The 24,254-nt window shown below is 44.2% G+C and overlaps 1 protein-coding gene across 10 annotated transcripts in view; it reads right to left on the bottom strand.

The window, feature by feature from the left end:
- Positions 1–426: 426 nt before the first annotated feature.
- sdk2b (sidekick cell adhesion molecule 2b) overlaps positions 427–24,254 on the bottom strand; it is a 506,291-nt gene continuing 482,463 nt past the window's right edge. For 4 of the 10 annotated variants that reach the window (XM_055890147.1, XM_055890145.1, XM_055890143.1 and 1 more), the window contains 3 exons: positions 19,500–19,641; positions 9,551–9,607; positions 427–5,915 (listed from right to left, as the gene is read on the bottom strand). In XM_055890147.1, coding sequence (XP_055746122.1) covers positions 5,466–5,915; positions 9,551–9,607; positions 19,500–19,641 — 649 coding nt within the window. In that variant the 3' untranslated portion in view covers positions 427–5,465. The remainder of the gene's footprint in view (positions 5,916–9,550; positions 9,608–19,499; positions 19,642–24,254) is intronic. The other 6 variants (XM_055890151.1, XM_055890149.1, XM_055890148.1 and 3 more) reach the window with 3 other exon arrangements.

A 24,254-nucleotide genomic window follows, 5' to 3' on the forward strand; every position in this document is an offset into this window, starting at 1 on the left:
GTGAATCCATTCCATGACATCATCTCTTGGCGCCGGCTCAAAGGCTTCCTGTCCACGATTATGATGTCACCAATAGAGAGCAGCACCTGATCCAAGTGAGAGACCTGCAGATGTGCCTGTTTTCTGTCTGTTTTTCAAAATGACCCCCGTGTCTGAGCCTGCTCCTATCTGTGTGACCCCGCATGCAGGAACCATTGAACTCAAAGAACACTTTAGGCTGTGTTTTTATCATGACACATTATATTATACATAATTACACATTCACTGTTAACGCTTAACGCTGTCTCAGTGTATTTTACCAGGGTTACACTCATACAATTTCAAGGCCACTCTCCATTCACATCAACCCCTCCCCTATTTGTCTACTCCTCCCCCACTATTTCCATCACTTCCCCTCCTTTACAGTATCCATACAGTACCAGGAAACCCATTGAAAAATAATTTATTTTGGAAATGTACCGTGATCATATATCCATTCAGATTCAGTATAATGATAGGCTTATTTTGCGTACAGTGAAATCACCCCACAGAGAAAAAAGCAGATGAGAATTTTGGAATTATGATACAACTGTGACTACACCACCACTGAGTCTGTACTTAAATGTATGTGACTTTTCAGCTGGCCATGGAGGGCAGGCGCAAGTTGGGCAGTGCCTACCTGCCCTCCCTCTTCTTCTCCTGGGAATCCTGTACAGTCTCTTGTATCCAGACACACAGTGGATAATGCTAATGTTGAAGAAGTGTTATCATCAATAATCACACATCAGCACAGACAATAGTCTCATATTCAAATAGGACTTACAGTCAGTCACACCTGCATTGTGCCTTTCGCTCGTCATCATCTTCATCCTCATCATCATCACTGATACACAACGTGAGAGAGAGAGGTGAATCCATTCCATGACATCTCTTTGCGCGAGCTCAAAGACTTCCCATGATAATGTCACTGACAGAGAGCAGCATCTGAGCCAAATGAGAGAGATCCCAAAGGGCCTATAGATGAAGACCTCCAGAAACTGCTTCTCCAATAGAAATCCCCGATCACGTTTGTAGGCGATGTCATGGCGACGTTAGCTAGCTAAGCTCACGTGCGGGCCGTCAAATCAAAAACACTCCTTCGATATAAAGTTGCTTTTTGACTAAAATAAAAAGTGTCAGTATCACTTTCACAGGGTGGAAGTAATGACATGTTAAGACTTTGCCTTGAATCTACTCTGGGTTTGAAAACTCTGTGGAGACCAGCGGAACTGTCTATTTTCTGTCTGTTTTTAAAAATGGCCCCAGTGTCTGAGCCTGCTCCTCTCTGTGTGCCCGCATGTAGGAACCATTGAACTCAAAGAACACTTAAGATGCTGGCTGTGTTTTTATAACTTCCACTCTTTATAGTTTGATGTGGAAGCAGGACAATGTCACTGTCTGATGTTGTTGTTGTGGGCCACTGGGCAAGTGCGGTGACGGTGTGTTGATGAGGGTTGTGAGTGAGTCGTGACTCCACAGGGTAGGTTAGATCAGCAGGGTAGGTAGAGCTTTTAGATGTCTTCCCACCCACCACCTATCAGATCAAGGGAAGGCTCATAGTGGCTGATGAGCCCCTGTAGTAGTAATGACATGTGGGATGTGCACTATTTTTTGCACTATTTATTTATGTAGGTAATTGGGTGCCATTTGTGCCGCAGACCCTGGTAAGGTCCCATTCAGCAGTCTGTATTCTTAAGTGGTGTCAGATCTCACAATAACTATGTTATAATTAGGGATTAACACAGGAATCAGGGATCCCAAGCTCCTTCCCGATTCTCGAGAAGAAAAAATGACGATCTCTGGAACAATAATATATAATTTCTTTGGAAAAATACAAAATACTCATGTGCGAATATCTGCATGAAATGGATTTTAACTATCCAACTTCACTCACACATTAGTCTAGGGATCACAACACAAGCAGCCTACCAATTCAGTCTACTCAACACAAGTCCCCAATAAATGTCTTTTAATTTTTAACTGGCATTGTTGACTATCATGAAACTGTAGCAGGCTACACGCGACCTCTCAACGTAATAACGCAGTCTCCATCTCACATTCACAAATCTCCTAACTTTAGCTGTGTGGCACTGGCAGAAGCTCCAAAATATAAACTGCTTCTCACTGTTAACAAAAAGGCTGATACATTGTGCCTGCAAAAGCGCTCAAGAGGAAATAGACATTTGCAACGTTGTTCCATGATGTTACACTAACAGAAGCGAGGTCACGGGCTTGACTTTAAAGTCAGATTTGCGGGAAATGTATAAACTGCGGCTCCATCCATGGTGCTGAATCTCCGCCGCTATTGCGGCCATTTGCTTATCTGTTTGTTTAGTGCAGCATCGGATATGTTCCCTGAGACCAAGTCACCACAATAAGCAGATTACCATGAAGAAAAAACAGCCACAACCTTCCTGCAATCCACTGATAGCCAGGTGCAAGGGGAGAGGGAAGTAACAACAAGCTGGCTGAAATATTTCAGTAAATGGTAGGCTAAAATGAATATAATTTTCACTAGGCTGTAATAAGCTCATAATATTTTATCAGTAGGCCAACAGTGCTTCATTGTCCTATATTACAACTAAAATACAGTGTCAAAAAGTATGTGAAACCTTTGGAATTATCTGGATAAATTGGTCATTCATCTAAGTCACAGCAATAGACAAACACGGTGTGCTTAATTTAATAGCATACAAATTATTGTTTTTTTCTTGTCGATATTGAATACATCATTTAAACTTTCACAGTGTAGTTTGGAAAAAAGTATGTGAACCTCTAGGCTAATGACTTTGCCAAAAGCTCAGGAGTCAGCTAACCTGGAGTCCAATCAATGAGACGAGATTGGAGATGTTGGTTAGAGCTGCCCTGCCCTATAAAAAACACTCTCAAAATGTGTGTTTGCTATTCACAAGAAGCATTGCCTGATGTGAACCATGCCTTGAACAAAAGACATATCAGAAGACATAAGATTAATAATGGTTGACTTGCATAAAGCTGGAAAGGGTTGCAAAAGTATCTCTAAAAGCCTTGATGTTCATCAGTCCACGGTAAGACAAATTGTCTATAAATGGAGAAAGTTCCACATTGTTGCTACTCTCCCTATGAGTAGCTGTCCTGCAAATATGACTGCAAGAGCACAGCGCAGAATGCTGGGGTTAAGAAGAATTCTAGTGTTAGCTGAAGACTTACCAAAATCTCTGGAACATGCGAATATCTCTGTTGACGAGTCTACGATACGTATAACACCAAACAAGAATGACGTTCATGGGAGGACACCACGAAAGAAGCCACTGCTGTCCAAAAAAACCCATTGCTGAACGTCTGAAGTTCGCAAAAGAGCACCTAGATGTTCCACACCGCTACTGGCAAAATATTCTGTGGACATATGAAACTAAAGTTGAGTTGTTTGGATGGATGGAACACACAACACTATGTGTGGAGAAAAAAAGGCACAGCACACCAACATCAAAACCTCATCCCAACTGTAAAGTATGGTGGAGGGAGCATCATGGTTTGGGGCTGCTTTGCTGCCTCAGAGCCTGGACAACTTGCTATCATCGACGGAAAAATGAATTCCCAAGTTTATTAAGACATTTTGTAGGAGAATGTAACGCTATTTGTCCGCCAATGGAAGCTCAACACAAGTTGGGTGATGCAACAGGACAACGACCCAAAACACAGAAGTAAATCAACAACAGAATGGCTTCAACAGAAGAAAATAAGCCTTCTGGAGTGGCCCAGTCAGAGTCCTGACCTGAACCCGATTGAGATGCTGTGGCCTGACCTCAAGAGAGCAGTTCACACCAGACATCCCAAGAATATTGCTGAACTGAAACAGTTTTGTAAAGAGGAGTGGTCCAAGATGTCTCCTGACCGTTGTGCAGGTCTGATCGGCAACTACAGAAAACGTTTGGTTGAGGTTGTTGCTGCCAAAGGAGGGTCAACCAGTTATTAAATCCAAGGGTTCACATACCTTTCCCACCCTGCACTGTGAATGTTTACACGTATAATTGCTTGTGTGTTATTAGTTTAAGCAGGCTGTGTTTGTCTATTGTTGTGATTTTGATGAAGATCAGAACAAATGTTATGACCAATTTATGCAGAAATTCAGGTAATTCCAAAGGGTTCATATACTTATGTGTGTTGACTGAGATAACTTGTCTAATGCAACAAATACAAGTAACTGTTAGATTCCTGTGTATATTTATCAATTTACAGTGGTATAACTCCGTCAGATATTTTTTGCTGGTAATATATGCTTTAAAATAGCATTTCCGGTTTGAACGGGAATAACATTATTCCCGGGAAGGGCTTGTAAGTTTGTCGGGAAGGAAAAGTGGTAATTTTTACGGACAATATTAATCCCTATTTATAATCAACCAATGCATGTCTGATACACTGAAGGACAATGAAATAAACAACTTGAAGACCAATCTGAAAATGTTCTCTTTAGACATATAGTACATTTCCCTTCATTTCCCATCTCCTCCCTGGCGAGGCGACCGGGCCCTTGTATAGTACGTACAGCACAGAGACACAGAGATGTGACTTGCCAGTGACATCGAAATGCTGTCAGACTCAATTGTGCATGTGCTATAGGCTATGCCACGCCAGAGAGCTGATTCCAAGGAGGTTCATGGTCCATAGATCTTTAGGCAGAGGTCACTAACATGTCTCACATGAAGACAGAAACTTCCTTTGGCCAAATTGGACAGGCCCCGGCATCTCAAAACCGCCAGAATAATGGTGGGCTCATTTCGGCCTCAATTTCCCCCCTCCTCCTTGTTTTTCACTTTCATCACCTTGTCCTTTCTATACCCTGTGCCTCTGTCTATCATTCAAATTCGCTTGTATGGCTCCATTTTGGGATCCCACTTCCATTGGTGCTTGTTATCCGAGTGGGGATCGACACCATGACACTTTTATCGTCTTCTAGATATTTTTTTACAAGAATATCTTGACTTTTTACAGAACCTAACTAGATTATTCTCTTGTTGAATGTGTGTAGAAGTGTAACAATGAAAAATAAAAATAAATAATACCAAAAGAAACCTCATGCAACTTGATCAAGCAGCAGCACTAACAGAAAAGCGAATAGATACTATCATGTTCTAAGGAGCTGTCTCAGTAGCTGTCGTCATTAAAAAATGAAAATAAAACTATACCAGCACACGCACGCACACAAGAGGAAAAAAGTACTGAAAGAAAGTATGTAACTTCTGTCCTGTCTGTATACAGTATGATCCTTAAAACATAACTCAGTAATAAAAAGAAATACAAGCAAGAATTGTTTTGAATAACACCAGCCATGACAGAAACCAAAATGAAAATGATAGACTTCGAGGGTTTGTTTGTTGTGTGTTGGGTGTTTACTCTCTAAACAAACACACATTGGGTGGCGGGGTGGGCTTTGTTTTCAGAAGGGAGCACGGATCCCTCTCTCTGCATCAAACGAAGGAAGAGAACCCGGCAATTGGGGCTCGAGATCCAGGGGCCGGGCTGGGGCTGCTGGGGGGCCAGTAGGACAGGGTGTTGGAGTGGCTGGAGGGGGTAGAGGTGGAGAGCTGCTGAGAGGGGGTCGGAGTCCGACTGCCTTTCGGCCTGAAGAGACTACCCTGGCCCTGGGGTGGGAGGCCCTGAGGTTGACCCTGGGTCTGGAGCTTAAGCGGAGGGGTGGTGGAGGTGAGCTGGGGTGGCAATGGGGGCAGGGGTGGTGGCGGGGCGCAGGGCTCTGGGTCGCCTGACTCTGACTCAGTGTAGCTGTAGGCTTGAGCCCGGGAAATGCCCTTTTGTTGGCGGCGCCAGGAGTTGTAGTAGGTTGGGTCACTGATGTAGTGGCTCACGAAAGAGTGGGTCTTCTGTCTGTTCTGGTCCACCTCGTACTCACTGTCACTGCCCTGAGAGGGGAGAGGGGGAGAGGGAAGGGGGAGAGGAGTGGGGGTGATGGGACAGGGGGAGGGAGAGAGGAGTTATTATCAGAATACTAGCACATACAATGCCTTCAGAAAGAATTCACACCCCTTGACTTTTTCCACATTTTGTTGTGTTACAAAGTGGAATTAAAATTGATTTGTCTTTTTTTTGTCAACGATCTACACAAAATACTCTGTAATGTCAAAGTGTAATTAAAATTACAATATCATTTTTTAATGGAAAATAAAACACAAATATATTTTGATTAGATGAGTATTCAACCCCCTGAATCAATACATGTTAGAATCACCTTTGGCAGTGATTACAGCAACGTCTGTGCCCATCATAAAAAAATATATATTCTTCAAGCTCTGTCAAGTATTGTCATAGATTTTCAAGCCAATTTAAGTCAAAACTGTAACTAGGCCACTCAGGAACATGCAATGTCGTCTTGGTATGTAAATCCAGTGTATATTACATTTTGGCCTTGTGTTTTAGGTTATAGTCCTGCGGAAAGGTGGATTTGTCTTCCAGTGTCTGTTGGAAAGCAGGTTTTGCTCTAGGACTTTGCCTGTGCTCAGCTCTATTCCATTTATTTTTTTCCTAAAAAACTCCCTAGACCTTGTGGATGACAAGCATACCCATAACATGATGCAACCACCACCAGGCTTCAAAATATGTGTTTGTTGGATTTCCACCAAACATAATGCTTTGTATTCAGGACTAAAAGTAAATTCCTTTGCCACATTTTTTTGCAGTATTACTTTAGTGCCTTATTGCAAACAGGATGCATGTTTTGGAATATTTTTATTCTGTATAGGCTTCCTTCTTTTCACTCCGTCATTTAGGTTAGTATTGTGGAGTAACTACAATGTTGTTCATCCGACCTCAGTTTTCTCCTACCACAGCCATTTAACTCTGTAACTGGTTTAAAATCACCATTGGCGGGCCTCCCGAGCGGTCTAAGGCACTGCATCCCAGTGGTAGAGGCATCACTACAGACCAGTTTTCGATCCCGGGCTGTATCACAACCGGCTGTGATCGGGAGTCCCATAGGGCGGCGCACAATTGGCCCAGCGTCGTCCAGGTTAGGGGAGGGTTTGGCCGGGGGCTTTACTTGGCTCATCGCGCTCTAGCGACTCCTTGTGGAAGGCCGGGCGCCTGCAGGCTGAACTTGGTTGTTAGGTGAACAGTGTTTCCTACGACACATTAGTGCGGCTGGCTTCTGGGTTAAGCGGGCGGGTGTTTAGCAGGTCATGTTTCAGAGGATGCATGACTCAATCTTCACCTCCCGAGCCCGTTGGGGAGTTGTAGCGATGAGACAAGAACGAAATTGGGGAGAAAATACAAAAAAGAATAATAAAAAAGAATAATAATCACCATTGGCCTTGTGGTGAAATATCTGAGCGGTTTCCTTCCTCTCCATCAACTGAGTTAGGAAGGGCGCCTGTATCTTTAGAGTGACTGGGTGTATCGATACACCATACAAAGTGTAATTAATAACTTCCCCATGCTCAAAAGGATATTCAATGTCTGCTTTTTTCTCCTTCTACCCATCTATCAATAGGTTCCCTTCTTTGCGAGCCACTGGAAAACCTCCCTGGTCTTTGTCGTTGAATCTGTACTTGAAATTGACAAGCTCAACTGAGGGACCTTACAGATACAGTGCATTTGGAAAATATTCAGACCCCTTGACTTATTCCACATTTTGTTACGCTACAGCCATGTTCTAAAATGTATTAAATAGTTTCCCCCCCTCATCAATCTACACACAATACCCCATAATGACAAAGCAAAAACAGGTTTTTAGAAATGTTTGCATTTTTTTTTAAACAACAGAAATATCACATTTACATAAGTATTCAGACCCTTTAATCAGTACTTTGTTGAAGCACCTTTGGTAGCGATTACAGCCTTGAGTCTTCTTGGGTGTGACACTACAAGCTTGGCACAACCGTATTTGGGGAGTTTCTCCCATTCTTCTCTGCAGATCCTCTCAAGCTCTGTCAGGTTGGATGGGTAACGTTGCTGCACAGATTTTTTCAGGTCCAGAGATGTTCGATCGGGTTGAAGTCCAGGCTCTGGTTGGGCCACTCAAGGACATTCAGAGGCTTGTCCCAGCGCACTCTTGCGTTGTCTTGGCTGTGTGCTTAGGGTCGTTGTCCTGTTTGAAGGTGAACCGGTTTTCATGAAGGATCTCTCTATACTTTCCTCCATTCATCTTTCCCTTCAATCCTAATTAATCTCGCAGTCCCTGCCTTCTTCCATTTAAAAATGATGGAGGCCACTATGTTCTTGAGGACCTTAAATGCTGCAGACAATTTTTGGTACCCATCCACAGATCTGGGCCTCGACACAATTTTGTCTCGGAGCTCAACGGAAAATTACTTTGACCTCAGGGCTTAGTTTTTGCTCTGACATGCACTGACAACTGTGGGACCTTATATAGACAGGTGTATGCTTTTCCAAATAATGTCCAATCAATTGAATTTACCACAGATTGTCTCCAATCAAGTTGTAAAAACATCTCATGGAAACAGGATGCACCTAATCTCAATTTCGAGTCTAATATCAAAGGGTCTGAATAAGCTATTTCAGTTTTTTTTTATTTTATACATTTGCAAAGAAACTATTTTTTGCTTTGTAATAATTGGGTATTGTTTGTAGATTGATTATGATTTTTTTTCTTGAATACATTTTAGAATAACGCTGTAACGTAATCAAATGTGCAAAAAGGGAAGAGGTCTGAATAATTTCAGAATGCACTGTATGTTTATGTGTGGGATATAGAGATTGGGTAGTAATTAAAAAATCATGTTAAACACCATTATTGCACACAGAGTTAGATCCATGCAACTTATTATCTGACTTGTTACTCCTGAAGTTATTTAGGCTTGCCATAACAAAGGGGTTGAATACTTATTGACTCAAGACATTTCAGCTTTTCATTTTTATTGTACAAATTTCTAAAAACATAATTACACTTTGACATTATGGGCTATTGTGTGTAGATCAGTGACACACCATCTCAATGTAATCCGTTTTTAATTCAGGCTGTAATACAACAAAATGTGGAAAAAGACAAGGGGTGTGAATACTTTCTGATGGCATTGTATTTCCCTGAGAAGTTAGAGATGTGATAATGTGTGTTATTGGGATGTTTAGAGCAAAGTGTCTTTCGATAACATACACACCCACCACCAAACACCCACACATACGCCCCCACACCCACCACCAAAGACCCACACCCACCCACCACCAAACACACAAGGTTGTCTATGCATGATCATGATTGGAGAGGAGGGTGACTCGTTACTGGACGTGCAGAGTAATCAGATCATTAACACAAGGGTTGAATGACTGGGTTTAACGTTAAAACCATCATCACTACAACAGCCACATGTTGAGCTAACATCTACTATGGGCATCCATCATACACAGTACGACACCAGGAAGACACAGGAGAGATACCACAGGATCCTAGAGGAGTTTTACGGAAGGAGAGGAAAAGAGAGGAGAAGAGGAAGAGAGGAGCAAGGGGGATGGGGGCTAGCGATAAGTCAGTCTCCTACTACCAGTCTACAGTCACACAAGCAGGCAGAAAGCCACATATCCTCACCCAGTTTAGTGGAAGCACACGCAGGCCACCCGTCCCATACGAGAACACGAGGGCCTCCTATGGGTGACATGGACAAAGACATGCATGGTTTAAAACACCACAGTACAGTATGACGGCCACCATGATACCTCTTTGGTTCAGATCCCTCTTTGGGACCATCATCACCACCACTTTAAGAGGCGCTACACCGGTGAACTCACCTCCCTTAATAACATAATAAAATATGCCATTTAGGAGACGCTTTTATCCAAAGCAACGTACAGCAGTGTGTGCATCCAATTTCCGTATTGGTAACCGAACCCACAGCCCAGACTGGCAAGCGTCACGCTCTACCAACTGAGGACCACTTGTTCTACCAGCCATACCTGACACCCACCACCTAAATCTGATCTGACAAACAAGCCTGTGGCCCCGCTCTCCGAGGGTGTCGGGGGAGTTGGGATATGCAAAAAACACGTTTCCAATTTACATGCGTGTTATACACACTTGTACGTGTGTGAAATAGGACAACTATAAACACCCACAGAATTGTATTATTATTATAGAATGTATTCTGTGAACTTCCTGCCCAACCTCAGGATGTAGGCTGCCAACCAATGTTCCTCTCCATTTCATTCAAACAATCGCAACAGGAATTTGAGTATTTCCAATAGGCACATTCTAGTCGCTGAACCCTTCACTTGTGTCTTTGCTAGATGCGGGGCCTAAGCTCCTTTGTTTCGTGACACCCGACATTCCAGATGAACAAACAAGAAACAACTCTTTTACCACTCTGTGGGGTCTGTTCATGATCACCCAATCGGCCCTAAAGAAAGCTGCCAATCGACCAATCACAGCCAAAGATGCTAAAATGCTATCTCATACCAAGGGCAGTAGCTTTCATCATGTTCAGCTAAAATGCTAAGGCAGCATATAACAAAAGATAGTGTAACAAAGAGTTTTTCTTTTCCAGATAGTGTCCGTTTTCAGCAGCCCAGGGATGGTGGCGCAGATTTCTCTCTCTCTCTCTCTCTCTCTCTCTCTCTCTCTCTCTCTCTCTCTCTCTCTCTCTCTCTCTCTCTCTCTCTCTCTCTCTCTCTCCCTCTCTCTCTCTCGTAACGATGTGCAAATAGTACAAAAGGGAAAATAAATAAGCATAAATATGGGTTGTATTTACAATGGTGTAAGTTCTTCACTGGTTGCCCTTTTCTTGTGGCAACAGGTCACAAATACTGCTTCTGTGATGGCACACTGTGGTATTTCAGCCAGTAGATATGGGACTTGATCAAACTTGGACTTGTTTTCAAATTCATACATACATTTGGCAGGAGGTTAGGAAGTGCAGCTCAGTTTCCACCTCATTTTGTAGGCAGTGTGCCTGTCTTCTCTTGAGGGCCAAGTCTGTCTACGGTGACCTTACTCAATAGCAAAGCAAAGCTTACCGTAATTTTGGGTCAGTCACAGTGGTCAGGTATTTTGCCACTGTGTACTCTCTCTCTCTATTAAACAGAATTTAAGGGCTTTATTGGCATTGGGAACATATGTCACACTGCCAAAGTAAGCGAAATAGATAATAAACAGAAGTGAAAAAAAAAACAGTAAACATTACACTCACAAATGTTCCTCTCTCTCTCCTTTTCTCCCTGTCCTTCTGCCCCCCTCCCCCCAGGGCGCTGCCATTGGCCCCTGATGTTCCACAAACAAAGCAGAGAGCACACTCAGCTCTCATGCTATTGTACTACTGCACCTGTGTTACACATGGCCACGCTCATATTCCATCCTCCCCTGCCCCCGCGCCCTCATCGCCCCCCAATACCCCACCTCTCATCATCCACTACAGCTTTCATGCCAAACTAGTATATTAATGTATGTCAAAAGAATTTAGAACTGCCAAAGGAGCTGACGACAGCGATAAATCAAAGGCCACGGCTATCTGATTCCTAGAAATATCACCCTCCTCCTCTGTGCTCTCTTTCTCCTCTTCTTTTCTTTCTACAGTGAATCAAAAACAGATATTGCATACAGCAAAGTCCTCAGCTTTTAAAACCACTTCAGTAGACAGGGATATAGCACACTGTTTAACAGTTTCCTAACTTAATTTGAGTTGCTTAGCGAATAAATCTTGTGGTAATATCATTAGTTACATGAACATTTTTCTCTCTAGTGAGGAAATTCCCTATAAAAAGTTTTGCATCATCCAATGTGAAGTATCAATGGTCTCTGAGTGTCCCATTATAGCATTGTAGCTTCATTGTAAGCACTTCAACCCCACTAGGCAGCGATGGGACCGAATGAAAGGCATTCTTGTCATGCTTCCTCCACTTTCAGCAACACAACAAGAGACAAACGAGCAAAGCAGCCCTCACACTGATCTCAGAACAGATTAAGCCTCTCCAAGTCAAGTGACATTACCTCACTCCAGAAGTATTTGCTAACGCTGTGTCCTGAAATGCTGCTGCTGTGCATGTTTGTGTACAGACTTTGAGCGTGGGAAGTTTGTGTTATGTGCATGCATGTGTGTGTGTGTGTGTGTGTGTAGCTGGTTGACACTGGATTGCATCCCACTCCGGCACACCCTCACTACGGCTTTGGAGTGTGTGGGGAACAGATGTTTCGTTCTCCTGAAATGTTACCATCCACCACTCCCTCTCTTCCACCCTCCCTCACTCCCTCTCTTCCACCCTCCCTCCTTTCCCTTCCTCACTCCCTCTCTTCCACCCTCCCTCCTTTCCCTTCCTCACTCCCTCTCTTCCACCCTCCCTCACTCCCTCTCTTCCACCCTCCCTCCTTTCCCTTCCTCACTCCCTCTCTTCCACCCTCCCTCCTTTCCCTTCCTCACTCCCTCTCTTCCACCCTCCCTCCTTTCCCTTCCTCACTCCCTCTCTTCCACCCTCCCTCCTTTCCCTTCCTCACTCCCTCTCTTCCACCCTCCCTACTTTCCCTTCCTCACTCCCTCTCTTCCACCCTCCCTCCTTTCCCTTCCTCACTCCCTCTCTTCCACCCTCCCTCCTTTCCCTTCCTCACTCCCTCTCTTCCACCCTCCCTCCTTTCCCTTCCTCACTCCCTCTCTTCCACCCTCCCTCCTTTCCCTTCCTCACTCCCTCTCTTCCACCCTCCCTCTTTTCCCTTCCTCACTCCCTCTCTTCCACCCTCCCTCCTTTCCCTTCCTCACTCCCTCTCTTCCACCCTCCCTCCTTTCCCCTCCTCACTCCCTCTCTTCCACCCTCCCTCCTTTCCCCTCCTCACTCCCTCTCTTCCACCCTCCCTCCTTTCCCTTCCTCACTCCCTCTCTTCCACCCTCCCTCCTTTCCCTTCCTCACTCCCTCTCTTCCACCCTCCCTCCTTTCCCTTCCTCACTCCCTCTCTTCCACCCTCCCTCCTTTCCCTTCCTCACTCCCTCTCTTCCACCCTCCCTCTTTTCCCTTCCTCACTCCCTCTCTTCCACCCTCCCTCCTTTCCCTTCCTCACTCCCTCTCTTCCACCCTCCCTCCTTTCCCCTCCTCACTCCCTCTCTTCCACCCTCCCTCCTTTCCCCTCCTCACTCCCTCTCTTCCACCCTCCCTCCTTTTCCTTCCTCACTCCCTCTCTTCCACCCTCCCTCCTTTCCCTTCCTCACTCCCTCTCTTCCACCCTCCCTCCTTTCCCTTCCTCACTCCCTCTCTTCCACCCTCCCTCCTTTCCCTTCCTCACTCCCTCTCTTCCACCCTCCCTCCTTTCCCTTCCTCACTCCCTCTCTTCCACCCTCCCTCCTTTTCCTTCCTCACTCCCTCTCTTCCACCCTCCCTCCTTTTCCTTCCTCACTCCCTCTCTTCCACCCTCCCTCCTTTCCCTTCCTCACTCCCTCTCTTCCACCCTCCCTCCTTTCCCTTCCTCACTCCCTCTCTTCCACCCTCCCTCCTTTCCCCTCCTCACTCCCTCTCTTCCACCCTCCCTCCTTTCCCCTCCTCACTCCCTCTCTTCCACCCTCCCTCTTTTCCCTTCCTCACTCCCTCTCTTCCACCCTCCCTCCTTTCCCTTCCTCACTCCCTCTCTTCCACCCTCCCTCCTTTCCCCTCCTCACTCCCTCTCTTCCACCCTCCCTCCTTTCCCTTCCTCACTCCCTCTCTTCCACCCTCCCTCCTTTCCCCTCCTCACTCCCTCTCTTCCACCCTCCCTCTTTTCCCTTCCTCACTCCCTCTCTTCCACCCTCCCTCCTTTCCCTTCCTCACTCCCTCTCTTCCACCCTCCCTCCTTTCCCCTCCTCACTCCCTCTCTTCCACCCTCCCTCCTTTCCCTTCCTCACTCCCTCTCTTCCACCCTCCCTCCTTTCCCTTCTTCACTCCCTCTCTTCCACCCTCCCTCCTTTCCCTTCTTCACTCCCTCTCTTCCACCCTCCCTCCTTTCCCTTCCTCACTCTCTCAATTCCACATCCTTGTCCAAAAGAAACTCAAGGGTCCTATTGTGGGATCTACACTAAAATAAGATGCGTTAAATTATGCCCTGAGGTGGTACAGCCTGTGAAATGGTGATTCCTTCGAACACATTAAAGGCTAATTAGGGGAGATGCTATGAATGGGCCAAGGCTTTAGGCATGAAACTCAGCTCTACACAGTCCCCAGGGGAGTTACCCTTCTATCTAAGGAAAAGAGAGAGACACCATACCAGCCAGTGGCAGATCCAAGACTGCTCTTTGCATAATTATTATGTTAAGTAACTAGAGTATCTAGAGAGATTAAGACTTCATCTCATTAACATGTGGAATATTTCTGAATGCCATTTTCTTTGGCGGAGGGTGGTTTTCATTTTCGTGTTGATAGCAACTTAAGGTTGAAATTTTATGCTGATGAATTGCTAAAATATGCTGCTGTCGACATCATCTGTATACTTCTGGCCCTTCTTTGTACACTGTGTTAACTAACCTCTAGACGAGCTTCAATACCATACAACTCTCCTTCGTGGCCTCCAACTGCTCTTAAATGGAAGTAAAACTAAACGCATGCTCTTCATCCGATCGCTGCCCGTACCCGCCCGCCCGTCCAGCACCACTACTCTGGACGGTTATGAATATGTGGACAATTACAAATACCTAGGTGTCTGGTTAGACTGTAAACCCACTGGCTCCAGGTCATCTATAAGTCTCTGCTAGGTAAAGCCCCGCCTTATCTCAGCTCACTGGTCACCATAACAGCACCCAGCCGTAGCACGCGCTCCAGCAGATATATTTCACTGGTCACCCCCAAAGCCAATTCCTACTTTGGCCGCCTTTCCGTCCAGTTCTCTGCTGCCAATGACTGGAACGAATATCAAAAATCACTGAAGCTGGAGACTTATATCTCCCTCACAAACTTTAAGCATCAGCTGTCAGAGCAGCTCATTATCATTGCACCTGTACATAGCCCATCTGTAAATAGTCCATCCAACTACCTCATCCCCATATTTTTTATTTTTCTTTGCTCCTTTGCACCCCAGTATCTCTACTTGCACATTCATCTTCTGCACATCTATCACTTCAGTGCTTAATTGCTAAATTGTAATTACTTTGCCACTACAGCCTATTTATTACCTTACCTCCCTAATCTTACCTCATTTGCACACACTGTATATAGATTTTTTCTATTGTGTTATTGACTGTTCGTTTGTTTATTCCATGTGTAACTCTGCGTTTTTGTTTGTATCGCACTGCTTTGCTTTATCTTGGCCAGGTCGCAGTTGTAAATGAGAACTTGTTCTCAACTGCCCTACCAGGTTAAATAAAGGTGAAATATATATTTTTTCCGCTAATGACTTGAAGGAAACTGGTCTGAAAAAGATGTCTTAGGAAAAGAAAAAAAGATGGAATAACACTCAAAATAGGTCAGAGATCACATTGACCTCGTCCTCCTAGAGATAAAACTCTCAACAGCCAGGGATAAAGACAAGCTTCTTTATGGAGACAGAGATACAGAAGATGTGGAGTCAAAGTGACATACAGTATTCTCTGAGAAAATCTCTAGTCTTCTCAGAAGACTCATTGCCCTAGAATACACTAAACAAATATAAACACAACATGTAAACTGTTGGTCCCATGTTTCATGAGCTGAAAAGAAGTTCCCAGAAATGTTCCATACGCACAAAAAGCTTATTTCTCTCAAATGTTATGCACAAATATGTTTACATCCCTGTTAGTGAGTTTCTCCTTTGCCAAGATAATCCATCCACCTGACAGGTGTAGCATATCAAAAAGCTGATTAAACATCATGATCATTACACAGGTGCACCTTCTTATGGGGACAATAAGGCCACTCTAAAATGTGAAATTTTGTCACACAACACAATGCCACAGATGTCTGAAGTTTTGAGGGAGTGTGTAGTTGGCATGCTGACTGCAGGAATGTCCACCAGAACTATTGCCAGAGAATTGAATGTTAATTTCTCTTCCATATCTGCCTCAAACGTCGTCTTAGAGAATTTCTCAGTAGGTCCAACCGGCCTCACAACCGCAGACCACGTATAACCACACCAGCCCAGGACCTCCACATCCAGTTACTTACATGCAGGATCGTCTGAGACCAGCCACTGAACAGCTGATGAAACTGAGGAGTATTTATGTCTGTAATAAATAATAAAGCCCTTTTGGGGGGGAAAACTCATTCTGATTGGCTTGGCCTGGCTGCTCAGTGGGTGCGCCACTGCCCTGTCATGTGAAATCCATAGATTAGGACCTAAGGAATTTATTTCACTTGACTGATTTCCTCCTTATATGTACTGTAACTCAGTAAAATCGTTGAAATTGTTGCATGTTGGGATTATATTTTGTTCAGTATAGATGGGGGCAAGAGTGGAATGCATTGTTGGGTCTTCAGTGCTGTTCTAGCTGTCAAACTCTTGTGAACTTTATCTTGGGAATTGGGGTTAAAAGAATCTCCCATAGCCCCTCCATAACCCTACCACCCTGAGAGAGAGAGAGAGAGAGAGAGAGAGAGAGAGAGAGAGAGAGAGAGAGAGAGAGAGAGAGAGAGAGAGAGAGAGAGAGAGATCATGGATTATAACAGAAAGGGAGGATGGGGTGCACTATTTCACTCTCATCATTGTTAGTGAGCACAGCAGGACCCCCAGGCAGCAGACAAACACTAGGACAGTACAGAGGGAGGAGGATGAGGTGTGTTTGTGTGTGTTTATGTGCTCGTGTAAGTGTGTGTTCGTGTGTGTGTAAATATGATTATAAAAAGTTGATTGCGGAATCCCCTAAAATAAAGCTGTACATCATTTGAGACAGGGATTTAGTGTGACTACAGAGTTTTAACCCCCCCTGCACACACACTGCTGTTGTTTAGGATGCACATATTCATCAGAGAGTACTGACAGATTTGGCTCTAGGCTATTGTCTGAAAATGTAACATTGCTGTCTCAGTATAACATCAAAAATCTATGTAAGGAATTATAGTCTTTTATTGTCAAGTATTTCCTCTGTTTCTCTCTCAATTCAATTCAAAGGGGCGTTATTGGCATGGAAACGTGTTAACATTGCCAAAGCAAGTGAAATACAAAACAAAAGTGAGAAGACACAAAACATTTAATGGAAATAATCTTTCTCTATCTTTTTATGTTTTAGTGACTCTACCATACTCACATCCTATTCTATTTTTGCTTGGTTCCAGGAAGTGACATCATATGACTTAATGGCATTTTAATAATGCTACAGACGAACCCTCGGAGTAGTTCCATTCAAAACAATCATCTGCGTTGTTATGGGAGACAATCATAACACAGCAGACGTTTTTCAATGTGGTGTCTATGTCTCAGCTCCAGTAACACACAACGTCCATGGGTGGAGGACACACAGATATTTTCTTTCCTCTCCCATGATGGAGCAACACACTGGTTGAGTTCCAAATGGCACTCTATTCCTTCTATAGTGCACTACTTTTGAAATGGGGCAATAAGGCACTACAAAAGGAATAGGGTGCCATTTGGGACATAGCCATTATCTTCAAGCCATCTCCCATCGCCTCAGAGATGAGCTCATTCCCTTCTCTACTGCTGGTCTCTATCCAGAGTGTCACACACACAGACACACAGAGAGACGGTGACACTTGACTGAACAAACCGTCTAAGTCAACACTGTCTCCTGGCTTCTGGAGACTGTTTGTCTTGTCTACCTGCAGACAGCCCAGGCACAGTTGTGGTGGCCTGGTTGCCATGACAACCCCACATTAACTTATTTTTCTTCCAAATCCCTTCTTAAGAGGAAGACAATAGCCAACTTATACCTGCCACTGGAGGACTGGACTGGAGGCCTATAGGGCTTAATGAAGACAGCCCCAACCCCAACCCATGCGTGCGTACGTGTGCGTGTGTGAAAGCTGATGACCTGGAGTTATCCTCTCAATAAAACTTCAAAGGAGCATCACATTCCTGGTCATCTGGGTGATGATATGGCTGTGCTGTCAGAGGGTATGGCAGGGGAGCCGCGGGGCTAAGAGGAACAGGCTAGGCTCTGTCGGCTGCCAAGCCCATCAAATGGGACTCCTGCCTGGCCCCCTTAAGTCTGGGGTGGTGGCAGGGGTTGTTGGAAGGCTGGAGGGCTAGATATGGCTACTGTAGTTGAACTTGTTTGACAATACAGGGGTGTGGAACGGTAGATATGTCAGCCCGATGATGACATGTAAAAATGTCTCATATTGGAGGATGTTTTGGTTGTAGGGAAAGATCCTGTCCGTAGCAGTTGATTGAGTGGGAGATTTCTCCATTGATGTGAAATAAGCTAAGCTCTTGATAAGGTGGAGAGACTTCTGGCTCTTTGGAATTCACACTGGGATGGATTTAGTAGAAACTGAATTCACACTGGGATGGATTTAGTAGAAACTGAATTCACACTGGGATGGATTTAGTAGAAACTGAATCCCAAATGGCATCCTATCCCCTTTATAGTGCACTACTACAGTGCCATAGAGCTCTGGTCAAAATGAGTGCACTATATAGGGAATAGAGTCCTAGATCATTTGGGAAAGCTAGAGTAGAAAATTCTAAGATGAAAGAAAACATAGAAGGAAGGCTGAAACCAGGGGATTTTAGAACCGCTTTCCCCTCACTTTCATCTGACTGCCATCAAAACCAGACTACCAACCACAGGGTTTTCACACAAACCACAAGAGCAGAGTACAGGAGGGAAAGAGCGTGAGCAAAAACAGCAACAAGGGGATCAGTATAGACACAGGGGGAAACGAGCTAGCCAGGAAAAAGATCAAAATGGAAGGCGAGATTCAAATTTCATTTGAGATCTGAGGGATAAAGAGAGAGGGAGATAAAGAGAGAGAGGAGAAGCAGAGAGAGAGAGAAAGATGAGAGAGAGGAAGCGAGAGAGACATCCAGTCCATTGATGAAAGCTGTTCATTGGGCCCCAGCCCTGTCTGTCCCTCTGATTCAGCAGATGCCAACAGCAGACTGGGACCGGTATTGAGGGGCATTATGGGTAACGGTTGCCCAAGACGAGGACAGGGCTGTGGAAGGAATCCAGTCTAGGCCTGAGAACACAGCCGACACTCCAGTCTGTGTGTGTATGTGTGCATGTGCATCCTCTGTGCTTGATTCCGACCACCACCAGAGCTGGGCACAGGCCACTGGATCTACTCCCAGAACCTGCCTCCAGCTCAGACTGACAGCCCCATAGAGACCAGGAGAGACATGGGACACATTTCACTTCCAAACCTATCAATGCCCTGAGTGTGCTCACAGACAAGGTTACATTAGATCACAACCAGGTGTCTGGATAATGTACTGAGCCAATCACTCTGGCGTGCTGTTTCCTCTAGGTACAGATCTAGGATATAGCTGCTACCCCCCAGGCCTAATCTTCACCATTAGTGGGGGAAATGCTGTTCCCACACCCCTAGATCAGCATCTAGGGGCATAGCATCAATGTGAAGGTGAGGTGCAGAGGTATTCAATATGTTGACAGACAGACAGTGTGACATACAGTGAGATGGGAGACGTTAAGAGTAGTAGTACATACTGTTGGTACCTGAGAGTCTGATATCTCAGATGGTTTCTCGGTCAGGCTGCTGCTCTCAGCCGGGATCAGATCGTTGTACTTGGTGGTGCTCAAATCCTCATCAGAGTAGTTTAGACTGCCTGGGCTGGGCCGAGGAGGAGACCTGAGGAGACAGGACCATATTTATATATATATATATACATACCGTAAAATGAAACCATCAAGTGATGGATTTTAAACAAATACATGCTGTCATCGAATAACCCCATGCCATGATTAGATAGTGAAAAAACACACCAATCTCTTTCACAACAATACAAGCTAATTTACCAACATTTCTGAAAATGGATATATAGCGTTTTGGAAACAGAAAGTTCCATCCTCTTAGGCAAATTGTATTAAATCACACAAAAAAATCACACTCACACATCAGAGTGACATGGCACAGAGAAACTGTATGAAAGGAATCAGGGAAGCAGTTGAAGGATACACACGGATGATCAGTGAAATGTACTGAACTCTCCAGGCACTTAACACTGATAGTCTACTTTCAAGAGATACAAAGAGTGTTCCCTCTAATATCTGATGGAAACACTACATTGACTTTTGGTTTGGGTAGTGGTGGGAAGTGGGCAGGGTTGTTTATTATCAGGATCATGGGACAGCCATTAGATCCCAACCTGCCTGCAGTCAGCATTAATCATCTCTTCTGATTAAACACTGTGGGCTGCCTGTGCATGCAATGGCTCAGTTAGCCTTGTGACCAACTCATGAATTGAACCCTTATGGAGTGGAGGAGCTCACTGCATAGGCAGACATCCCCATGCAGTCTCACATAGGAAGGCTCAGGATGTGTAGGTTAGGTTATGTTCGCTCTCTTGTAAAAGTTATCATCCATATGAACCGTGAAATCCATGTTAGAGTCAGCAGCCATGTTTCATGGAGCATGGGTGACACTTTAAAAACCTCTCCATTCATAGATAAGTGTGGAGTGGAGGTTTACAAGAGCACGATTTATGAGTATGGAGTGAGATCTTTATGAGCAGTGGAGTGAGTGAATAAGTGTAGTGGATAGGGTCAAGGGGAGGGTATTAAGAATGCTTGTTATGAGAGCGAGAGGGGGAGAGAGAGAGACCTCACAACACCTACAAGTGGTTCCCTCAGAACAGCTCTCTCAAAGCACTCAAGGGTTCTTCTTAAAATTCGTTGAAAAAAAGATGGCTTTGCGTTCTGCATAAGTTCCTCCACATTTTCCTCCCTCTGTCCCTAAGCCTGTTAAACAATCAGACATCTGTTTTTGATGATTGGCCCTGGTTGGTTAGGCCGGGACAGCCTCTCTCAATCTCTCTCCCCTCTTTCTCTCCCTCACTGTCTTTCTCTCTCTCTCCCTCAGGCCACACCAAACTGTTCAGTTTTACAGTCCAAAATCAACCTTATTTTGCATAAGTATTTTGTCCACAAATATTTTGTTTAGAGGTTGAGTGCATTCCCAAAACCAAACTTTGAAATAAAAGATTGAAACATGTTCAACTCTGAGCGTTTGTTCTGACACCCCCCTCCCCCCCATTTGAAGTCAAACTAAAATCTTAAACCTAGACGTTCAAATCTATTATCCCCCAACATTTTAATCACAAGCATGGTACTAACAAATTTGAACTAAATCCCAACCCTTTAGAGAATCACGGAGAGAGCTGCAATTCAATTACATCTAATACTGTTAATAATTTGTAACAAGATTACATGTAATATTCTTGGATGCAGGAGTGAAATGATCACAATGGAAATCTATTCATGTATTATTGAAATGTTCTATAAGTTAAAGGTCATGAACATTCCAAAACATTTTTTTATTGTAATTGGATGATATTTGAAGGAAACCTGATCAAAGTATAAAAAATGACTGTTGCTTCTACATTGATGAAGTTTGATCATAAAGTTACTGGTCTCCTCCCGCATGTCAAACACTTGGATTCAGGAGGTTGGATTATTAAGGGGATAGGATGACATCACCCTAACTCTCATTTTAATACACCAATGGTAACATAATATTCTCTTACCTAATGTAAATAAGTACCGCCTTATAACCAACATCATAGAAGGTGTGTTTGCAGAGGGTTGTGGTTTATATAGCTAGATACTCTACTGGTGACAATATCTGACTAAGTTGTCAGCAAATATAATTAAAAGTTTACCCCGTTCATCTATGGCAAAGATACTTATATATTTACTCTTTCATCTCTTTCATCTATGTCTGGTGTTACTAGCTAGCTAGGTCTTCAGCCAGCATGGAACAAAAGGGGAGAAGGGTCAGTCAAAACTCAGACGCAGTTGTCAAGTCAACACATGCTGTCAGTGCTGCTGTGAACTGCATCACAAGAGACATGCTAAATGTGAAATGTATATCAAATAATAATTTAAGAAAAGGATATAATTGATGCAATTTCAATGTTGTTTGAGTTGCTTTGTGTATCACCAAATTTGCTTGAGATGACTTTACTGCAACACTTCTCACTGCATCCAAGTTGTTTAACAAGAGCTGTCATGAACATAAGCTCCCGCCAACTCAGCCTGTCTTTTCAAACTTCCTGGTAGTTAGCCATGAGAGTAAAAGTACTTTTCAGAAAGGGGAGTTCAGGACCTTTCATTTTGGCCCATAAATGGCTGTTAGTAGATCCTTGATCCTATAACCTCCACCACTGTGACCTTGCTGACAGCCCTGTTAGATAGAGGACACACAGTCACTATGAAGGACTGCACTGCTTGATAAGTGATACAAGTTGCAACATAAGTTGCAACATTCTCCTTGCTCCTCCAGATATGGTCCGGATCATGTTGAGCTAGCTCAGGTCTCCCCTGTCACGTCCCAGCTGTCTGGAACCTGGACAACGCTAACATCCATCTTCCTGGAGCCGTTGGAGGAATTGCTGAGCAAGTCTGCTGTCCATTTGCTGTTGGATCAGAGCCTATCCCAGCCCAGCCCAAGTCTGATGTCTGTCTGCTGTTGGCCTTAACGTCCCCAGACTGACATAGACAAGACAAGTCTCCCTTCGTCATTTAGATAAAAAGCAGTTCACTGTGTTATAACATGTCAACACAAACTCTCAATGACAAACCTGTAACTTCGTCCCATCACATTCTCCCCTCTGCAGTAAGATCTATACAAATCTCCACTACTAATTCAAATTGCTTATTGGTCCTGGGCTAATCTCACGCACCAGAAGTTACAACAAGATGCACATTGGGCTGTTCCACAATAGTCTCTTCTGTGAGTAAGGACTGGTTCCACAAGATTAGTCGTGGCTGGGATAGCCCTGCTATGAGCTGACAGGGTTAAGGAGTGAATGTGAAGAAATGTTATTGTCGGCCCTGTGGGAGATTATTATAAACTTCTTGTTTAACAATTCAGAGGAAGCTCTGCTCAAGACCCACTCCTCCCCTCCCTCCCTCCCTCCCTTAACCCTCCGCCTCCCTCTCTTCTCCCATCACTCAGACGCTCATCCACTGTTGAGTGAGGTGTGAAATATTTAACAGTTCTCAAGTGTAGAGGGGTAGTAGCACACTCTTTACCCTCTCGTAAACCACCAAATGTTGTATTTTTTAAAATGTATTTATCCTTTATTAAACTAGTCAAGTCAGTTAATGTAACGGGTGACGCTCTCCTCATCCTCGGACGAGGTGAGGAGAGAAGGATCTTCAGACCAAAACGCAGGCTCAGGGAAATAAGCCATCTTTATTATAAATTACGATGGCACACGAAACGAAACAAACACTTTCAAAACTACAAAATAACAAAACGACGTTGACGAGACCTGAACATAAACTTACATAACTAAACATAAACTTACGTACAGGAAACAGACGACATCGAAACGAAAACGAAACAAACAACCGCTACAGTCCCATGTGGTACGAACATAACATACGGACACAGGAGACAATCACCCACAAACAAACAGTGAGAATGCCCTACCTAAATATGACTCTTAATTAGAGGCAAACGCAAACCACCTGCCTCTAATCAAGAGCCATACCAGGCAAACCGAAACCAACATAGAAACAGATAACATAGAATGCCCACCCAACCTCACGTCCTGACCAACTAACACACAAAAACTAACATAAATAGGTCAGGAACGTGACAGTTAAGAACAAATTCTTATTTACAATGACGGCCGACGAAAAGGCAAAAGACCTCCTACGGGGACGGGGGCTGAGATTAAAAATGTCAAAAATAAATAAAAAATATAGGACAAAACACACATCACGACAAGAGAGACAACACAACACTACATAAAGAGGGACCTAAGACAACATCATAGCAAGGTAGCAACACATGACAACATAGCATGGTAGCAACACAACATGACAACAACATGGTAGCAACACTACATGGTAGCAGCACAAAACATGGTACAAACATTATTGGGCACAGACAACAGCACAAAGGGCAAGAAGGTAGAGACAACAATACATCACACAAAGCAGCCACAACTGTCAGTAAGAGTGTCCTTGATTGAGTCTTTGAATGAAGAGATTGAGATAAAACTGTCCAGTTTTTGTGTTTGTTGCAGCTTGTTCCAGTCGCTAGCTGCAGTGAACTGAAAATAGGAGCGATCCAGGGATGTGTGTGCTTTGGGGACCTTTAACATAATGTGACTGGCAGAACGGGTGTTGTATGTGGAGGATGAGGGCTGCAGTAGATATCTCAGATAGGGGGGAGTGAGGCCTAAGAGGGTTTTATAAATAAGCATTAACCAGTGGGTCTTGCGACGGTTA

The sequence above is a fragment of the Salvelinus fontinalis genome, chromosome 30 (genome assembly GCF_029448725.1).
Source record: "Salvelinus fontinalis isolate EN_2023a chromosome 30, ASM2944872v1, whole genome shotgun sequence".
NCBI classification, from domain to species: domain Eukaryota; kingdom Metazoa; phylum Chordata; class Actinopteri; order Salmoniformes; family Salmonidae; genus Salvelinus; species Salvelinus fontinalis.